The sequence below is a fragment of the Canis aureus genome, chromosome 2 (assembly GCF_053574225.1).
Source record: "Canis aureus isolate CA01 chromosome 2, VMU_Caureus_v.1.0, whole genome shotgun sequence".
In the NCBI taxonomy this organism is placed as follows: domain Eukaryota; kingdom Metazoa; phylum Chordata; class Mammalia; order Carnivora; family Canidae; genus Canis; species Canis aureus.
In genome coordinates this window covers 27,240,636-27,248,969 of record NC_135612.1, presented here as the reverse complement: position 1 = coordinate 27,248,969, position 8,334 = coordinate 27,240,636, and the positions used below count along the sequence as shown (strand labels likewise).

The window sequence follows — 8,334 nt, the reverse complement described above, 5'->3', positions numbered from 1 at the left end:
GCTTCAGCTTTGCAAGATGAGCAGAGCTCTGCAGCTTGGTTGCACAACAGCAGGAGTTTCCTTAACACCACTGACCGTACTCTTTGAAATGGCTAAGATGTCAATTTTACATTATGTGCTATGCATAATTTAAACATTCAGGAAACTGGATGTTTAATAATAAAAGGACTAGAAGAATCAAGATTAAATTTCACACAAAGATATTTTAATACAAGTAGAAATACTATACCAGGCTACTAAAGAAAATTTTAAAAACCAACATGAATGAAAAATAACCCTAGATCAGAGGACTTAATGTTATAATGTCCATTCTTCCCAAATTGGTCTAATGACACAATGCCATCCCACTCAAACCTACATTTTCAAGGAAAATACAAAAGGTCTAGGAAAGCCAAATCTTTGGAAGACTTCTACTACTTTCCTTAGAGACCTACTCTATTTCTCATATTTAAGATAGTGTAACACCAGTCGAAGAATCAGAAAAAGGAAGCAGTTCACAGAAGCTTCCAGAGGTGAAGGAAACAAGAGTTGAGTTTTCATGTTTATATTTTCATTCTCAAGTATCAGAAAAGATTTTATGAGCTTGAGAGAAAAATGATTAACATCTGAAGGCAACCAATCTTCGGAAAACACTACCAGGAGGACTTTAAATTACAAAAAAAAAAAAAAAAAAAAACCCAAAAAATGAAAACAGCAGCAGCAACAACAGCAGCAACGGAGTTTTCCATTTTAAATTTTATTAAAGTACAGAGTTAACAAGTTTTGAGTTTTCTACATAGGAAAAGACTGGTCAACTTCAGACGCTTCATAGAAAAATTAGCATTCAAAAAACAAATATAAACCCACAGTTGCCTTTGTGACTAGAAGAAGGAACAATTTTTTAAAAAGTTACCAAAACTCTAACCATATCCAAGACTATTATAAATTTCAAACAGTAAATTTACCACACATATTACATTTCAAATCCTAGCAGAGCAAAACATAACCACATAATTTGGCTACAGGTAATTGTTTCGAAAAAGTTCTAAGAATTAACAATGTTACAATTATAAAACTTTTGTAGAATTTGTGTTTTTTTGCAAAGTTAAAAAAAAAAAAACCTTAAATCTTTAATATAGAAAAGCAAAACAATCCTCTTAAATTTCTCATAAATAACTCTCAAGACATATATTATACATCTGTTGCAAACTTTCTTTACCTGAGAGAATTTCCCAGGATCCTTCACCCAGAGGATTACCTTAAAGAGTTGTTCATCATTTTACTCACATAACTATGATTAAACTCCTACAGAAGTGGATGTGGACATACGCATTTTTTATCTACCTTACCCAGTTAAGTTCTTCCGAAGGCATTTTGCTTAAACAGAAACAAAATACCTTCTTTGGCAAAAGCCAAGTATTTCCCCCTTTCAAAATGAATGCCTCTGTAAGTGATTTACTGAGGAAGAAAATCTTAAAAAGATAACAATCCTTAGAGCGACCAGCATTAGTTTGAAGGATGTGTATAAGTGGCTCTCTAGCTCTGGAAGGCAGGTCCAGCATGAGAGAGCCCAGCTGGGCCGGAAATGCAGCACTGGCTGAGTGTGTAAGGCTTTACACGCATCTTAAAGATGGCGGGAAACACGGTGGCCTTAAGAACAAAGCAGAGGGAGTTATTACTTCGATTAGGAGAGTATCCTACAAAGAATTCCACGAGCTCAGTGACTACTGCACTGTCCCTGATTAAGGAGGACCCAGGGATCTCTCCAGACAGGCAGGGTCTTAGCCCAAGGTCACATCCTTCTTAGTTACAGGTTAAAACTGCTCTCATTTCCAAGAGGAATAGAACACAAATGTACACCAAAATGAAATGCTACTTAGAAAGGCAGTCAAAGGAGAATAAAGCCAAGGCGACTTAAACACAGACTCTGGAATTCCCTTTGCAGGGTTACATGAAGCACCAATGATGATAAACTTCTGGCTAAAATTAAATAAGTATACAATCTTAAATAGGCAGAGGGGGATGATATGGGGTGGGGGTGCGGATTAGCACTACACAAAGGTCATCCGGAATGAAGGATCCTCTGAGGAACTGGAAATAGAAAATGAGGTGTGGGGACCCAACCATTGGCTAGTCCTGATAGGCACCAGAACCCCAAATCTCTAGTAACCCCACCTTCCAACAGCCCACATGCACACAGTCCATCTACTCCACGAAAGAACCCCCAACACCTCTGGGGAACAATTCTTTCAAGCCATTTCCCAAGAAGCCAAGAGGACAAAAGCAAACCCAACCAACCAGTATCACAAAAACTCAACCCAGTAAGGACAAATTCGGGTTTCCGAAAGTTTTTGACAGACAAATTTCTAGTCAGATGACACATCTAGGTCTACAGCAACATTCCCAGAAGAATCCCTTCCCCCACTTAGTGTTTTTATTCATGAAAACAAGAAGGGAAAACATTCCCACACTGAAGGAATAGCACAGAAGAAACATACACATAGAGTTCTTTAAAAACTTCTTGCACTTGCGTTGCTAAAGGAGTCTGACCAGCAGCTACTGGGAATGTACTTTTTCAAAATCATGTACAAAAAGTTGTAGGAAGCAAAATTATTTTAAAAAGAGATCAGTGAATTTATCAAATGAACACCATCATTACAGCAACTCAAAGCAATTGGCACAATTTTTCCAGTTTATTAAATCACAATAGCACAAGAATGTAGGTTCTTTAAACCCACAAACATGGACTCATCACCTGAGAATTGTTCATTACAATTAATAATCATTAGAGTCAACTTCTTTCTATGCCCTCAGTTGTTAGAGTATATTCACCTCTCCCTCGTCATTCAGATAAACTTTCTTAAATTCTCAGTTAAGAATAAAAATCAGAGTGACCGCAACTCTTCCTCTTGAGTCAGACTAAACTTCAAGAAGAACTTTGGGACACAAACCAAATTTTAAGCTGCCGGCTGGGCCAGCCGAAGAGAAGCTCCGAGGGCCCTGTCACTGGCAATGAACGTCCTTTCCTTTCCGTTTCCCTGAGCTGCTTTCTGCAGGGGAAGCCCGCCAACAGAGGCCAGCCAAGGAACAGGAGCCTTGTCAGCTGGCCTGTGTGACCTGCCCTGGGGGCCACTTCTAAAGTCACAGAGCTGGCTGCCCAGACCAGCCAGAGCCTAGCAGGAAGAAAACACTAGGAAGCCAGCAGCCCAGCTCTCGATCTACTCTTCTCATGGTCTTTCCTGAAGCCCATCCCAGCTTACCCAGAGCCCTGCGTCACTGCACAGCCACTGAGGCAGCTTCTGTCCCCGACCCACAGAGTTCCCAGTCCCACTGGCTTAACAGGGGCCGCGCGTGGTGGCTATCCATTGTGTGACACCAGAGGACCTTTCAACCACCAAGCTCAGAGCTTCTTGGCCTCAAAAAAGAAATTGAATAAAGGTTACAAAACAAGGCTCTCGCCCATACACGAGTACCTTTAGAAACAGAAGCTCAAACATTATAAATAAGGCAAGATTCTAGAGTAATATGTCCCCAGAATTTATTTCCCTGCTTATTTTCCCGGGAGGGGGGCAAAGGAGTAGAAATGAAGAATTTGACTAATTCCCTACACCAGCATTTTGGCAAATGGGAAGCCAGTGCTGCCCAGCTCAGTAGGGCACACACAGACCCCTGTGCCAGTGAGCTCCAGAGGACCCTTTCTACCCTGCAGGAGACACTCAAAGGAGCATCCCCAGCAGGTCTCAACTGGGGTCTCTAACAGACTTTCCACCGAGAAAACTCTTCACTGACCGAGGACACGTCACCACTGAACACAGTCATCTCTTGGGCAGCAGCCTCAAGACAAATCTCTTATGCCTATTACAAGTACATACTCTTGGAAATCTCCATGGATGTTGTTTATGGCTTAATTAAATACCCTCCCCCCACCCCCACCGTTTCTTCTAAGTTTATCTGGCCACTTCTACAACTTGTACGATAGGCCTTATCTGGTCAGCCCAGGGTGAAGTGCTGCCTGGGCTCCTCCCCCGGCCGATCCACTCCAGCACACCACCGTGGATATGAACGCTGTGGCCACACTCCAGATCCGGGAAACAAGAGCCCTTTTGCTTTTACAATTTCAAAGGCCTCAAGGTGGTAGAGACGCCGGCTGACTTTTATAACTAAAAGAAGGGTGCAGCAGGCTTCCGTGAAGAAGCGACTTTTTGGGTAAGGTCCTAGAGTGTTATTAATATTAATAGCACAAACAAGGAAGAACTATAGCCCTCCGTCGCTCAGGCAAAGACAACATGAATACTGTTCTATAATCACATGAATAACACCACAAAAGGAGTCACAATTATTGCAGTAACTCGGATCGGGCAGTAATAATACAATGGGGGACCACATGGTAGTGATGGTAAATTGTGCTTTTTCACATTATAGCAAAGATGTTCGAGCCTGGGAAGGATGAGGAGAACCTCTGGAAAGGGCCAGGACAGAAGAGTGAAGCTATGATTCCCAGCATCACAGCTCCAAAGGGAAACATGTGGGGGCCAGGAGGAAACAGCACAAGGGTGGAGTTAAAAGCAGGTGCTTCCTCTTGTACCCTATAAATATACCAAATGAGCAAGGAGCCTGCAGGACAAGTGCCATCTGCAGAGCCCGCTGGGGATGAGGCTCCTGGCCGAGGTGTGTGAGAGGGGTCTGCATTCCGCCCCGGGCTGAGGGCTCAAGATTTTGGCAAGTTTTTCTATTTGAAGGATAAGAATGACAAGGTAAGATTTATCCCTGTCATGCCTCAAACTCTGTTTTGGTGAAAACATACAGGAGGTAAATACTAGTTAATTTCTATTCCAGTTTTTAGGGCTAAGATACAACAACACAAACTATATCATCATTCAGGATCCGCTTGGTTGAAAATTCTCAATTCTTTTGGGTTAACATGGTTATTTCTTTTTGATTTTCCGAATTCAAAAGCTAATCAGGTGATTTTTTTCCCCCCTGAAAGCCTTTTTCAGACCCACTCAAACCAGCCAGAGGATGACAGCTTTTCACAAAGCACCAGTCCCTGCTCGGACCCCTGGGACACTTGCTCAAAGGACATCACTTCCAGGCTGCAGGCCTGCTCGGATCCCCGTCACACGGAGAACTGCCGAGAGGGACAGCAGAGGGGAGCGACCAGGGTCCCCAGGTACAACAGCACACACATCCAGCAGGACGCCATCTTGACCCAGAAGATGGACCAGCTTCCACTGAAGAAGGTTTCAATGTTGGCACTTTCATAGCTGTGGAAACGAGACCCAACTGTGTCAGAGCAGGAAGAGAACAGGCGGGGAGAAGGTCCCCTCCAGCAGGCGTCTCCCTGGCTCCCGTCCCCTCCAGCCTCTCTTGGTTTTGTTTTTTCCCAACAGCTCGATTCAGATACAGCTCACGCCATTTGCCCACTTCCTCCCAGAGCCTGGCATCCACTAATCTACTTTCTATCTCTGTGGATTTGCCTATTCTAGGCATTCCATAGGAATGGAATCATGTGGCCTCGTATGACTGGTTTTTAAGGTTTATTTAGGTTTTTAAGGCCATGTTGTTGCATGGCCCAATACTTGATTCCTTTTTATTGCTGAGTAATATTCCATTGCGTGGAGACAGCACATTTTGTTTATCCATTCATCAGCTAATAGACATTTGGGTGGTTTCTATTTTTTGGCTGTTGTAAGTGATGCTGCTATGAATGTGTGTAGAAGCTTGTGTGTGGACATACTTTTGCCCCTGTTGGGTATTTACCCAGGATTAGAACAGCCAGATCATACTACAACTGTGGCTTAACATTTTGAGGAATTGCCAAAATGTTTTTCCAAAGTGGTTGCACCATTTTACAATCCTAGCAGGAGGTTTTGTAAAAGGTTCTAATTTTTCCCACATTCTCGACAGCATCTGTTATTTTCTGCCTTATTAATTATGGCTCCCTCCATCCTATAAGTTTTCCACACCAAAACTTTCCAGGAATCATCAAAGCATTAGAACCATTATGGATACATTAGAAGCTCCCTCCTCTCTTCTCCCTTAGAAGAAGGGAAAAATCATATTCTGGAAAAATCTCCCCAGTGAAGCCTTCTGCTATCTCCACCATCTCCAAACCCCACCTGGTACTCTGCATTCCTCTTCCTCATCTTTCTCCCCAATAGTGCAATCTGCCACAGGGTATTTTATTTGGATCATGGTCTGTCTCCTCCATTAGATTATAAGCCTGCCACTTACAGCAGTGAGGCACACAGGAGCCCCTCAGATAGTTGCTGCATGAATGGATAAAACAAAGAACAGTGAGCCTAAATGTCTATCCTGTGTGTATTCGGAGTTTTACATACCACATTAGCACCGGCTGTGGGGCTTGGGGTGGGGGCGGGGGGCTACTTACCCCTATTGCCACATTAGTATTTTTAAAAAAGATGTTTCAGGGGTGCCTGGGTGGCTCAGCCATTTAAGCATTTGTCTTCAGCTCGGGTCATGATCCTGGGATCCCTGGATCCTGGGAATGAGCCCCGCATAGGGCTCCCTGCTCAGCGGGGAGTCTGTTTCTCCTTCTGCCCCTCCCCACCAGCTCGTGTTCTCTCTCTCTTTCTCAAATAAACAAAACCTTAAACTTTTGTAATAAAAGTGTAAAACAAACTTTTGTAATAAAAGTGTAAAATAAAAAGGCAAACAAAATGCAAAATAGAAAAAAAGGTATTTTCTCTTAAAAGCAGGTGACTGCTTAAGAATTCCAAGTTCTCCCTCCATTACTTATACTATGTTCCTCAAGACCGCCCATAAGCAGTTAACCTTTTTATTTTTTTCCAAGATTTTATTTAAAAAATGTTTTATTTAAATTCAATTTGCCAACAAATAGAACACCCAGTGCTCATCCCATCAAGTGCCCTCCTCAGTGCCCATTACCCAGTTACCCCAACCCACCACCCTCCTCCCCTTCCTCAACCCTTTGTTTGTTTCCCAGAAGACTTTATTTTTAAAGTAAAAATTTTCCACCCAACGAGGAGTTCAAATTAACCCAAGGTCAAGGGTCGTATACCCTACTGACTGAGCCAGCCAGCACCCCACCTCCCACTCCCAACCTTTCATTTTATTAAAGTTGCATTAAGCAAGTGAGCACTACCAAGTCCCAGGGTTAAAAGCATGCCCACAGACTGTTGAGACCCCAGGACTGTTTCTGTGTAGGTGAGCATAGCAGGACTTGGAGAAGAGTTTCACTGACTCCAGGAGATGGGATCTGCGACCCAGTGGGTCTCAGCACTTAAAGAATAGGACTTAATTTGATTTTCTAAAGACTGTCCCCTCTAAAATGTCTAAGACAATGAGCCACTCACTTGAACCAGCTGGTGACGGTCATCATCACATAGAGGGAAGCCAAAAAGAACACAAAGTGGAAATAGGAATAGCTATAGACGGTGCCTCTCTTCTCATCATAAATGACCCGCGGTCCTTCCTTCACATTCTGCTGCTCCTCAGTGTCTGTGAAGCACAAAGTGAACACAAGCCCTGTGAGTGAACATATGCACGCCTGCCACTTTAGCAAAGCCACACTCACTCATTACAATCCCAGGAGCTGTTGAGTAGAAAAGATGTCCAAAGCCATTTGTACTCTCGGACAACTTCATCTACACTCTCAGCATAAAACCCCCACCCAACCACAGAAATGTCCTCAACAGGATGAATTATGTAACATCACATTCTTTGAACAGAGCAGAAGAGAGCCCTTATACACAGAAAACCTAGGGTAAGCTCAGAGGGAAGTGAGCGAGCATGCCAAAAGTTCTCAAGCCCCTGGACGCTCCAATCCAAGAAAAGAAAGTGGCAAGAAATTTTCTAAATTTTCATTCTTTTGAAAACTGTACTTTGTCCTTCTCTAAATCTCACTGTATAATTCGACTTACATATAGGCCAAAACAGAAACTGATTCTTGCCAGCCAGAGCGCCAACACGAACAGATAAAACCCAGCAATCATTCAGGAAGAGCGTGAAAAGGAGGTCAACAATAAACCACCTTTGGAATAAAAATTTCCTCTTACCATTCAAGTTCTCTACTTACCCTCTCCATCCGGGCCGAAGCAAAAACAACACCGGGCTACCTGGAAGAGCAAACCCAACAACGTCAGGTGGCTTTTCTACCTCCACGTCAGTCAAGCCCCAGTGGCCACCCATGTGACATGCCAAGCCTTGCCGTGTGACTGTAGGCAGGGCTCTGAACTGCGCTCATCTTATCTGGTCCAAAGGATTTCACTAAGCATCTGTCCTTCCAAGTGCTCTGCTGCGACAGGGACGTGGGCCGCCGAGATCCCCTTCAAGGTGCTACTTGGAATGCGGAGAGCGGCCCCCAGCCTTTCC

At 43.5% G+C, this 8,334-nt stretch overlaps 1 protein-coding gene across 3 annotated transcripts in view; it reads right to left on the bottom strand.

Moving 5' to 3' along the window:
* Positions 1 to 717: 717 nt before the first annotated feature.
* The window catches only part of SERINC5 (serine incorporator 5), a 106,877-nt gene continuing 99,260 nt past the window's right edge, over positions 718 to 8,334 (bottom strand). For all 3 annotated transcript variants that reach the window (XM_077866832.1, XM_077866841.1, XM_077866851.1), the window contains 3 exons: positions 8,039 to 8,078; positions 7,317 to 7,461; positions 718 to 5,243 (listed from right to left, as the gene is read on the bottom strand). In XM_077866832.1, the coding sequence (XP_077722958.1) occupies positions 5,096 to 5,243; positions 7,317 to 7,461; positions 8,039 to 8,078 (333 nt within the window). In that variant the 3' untranslated portion in view covers positions 718 to 5,095. The remainder of the gene's footprint in view (positions 5,244 to 7,316; positions 7,462 to 8,038; positions 8,079 to 8,334) is intronic.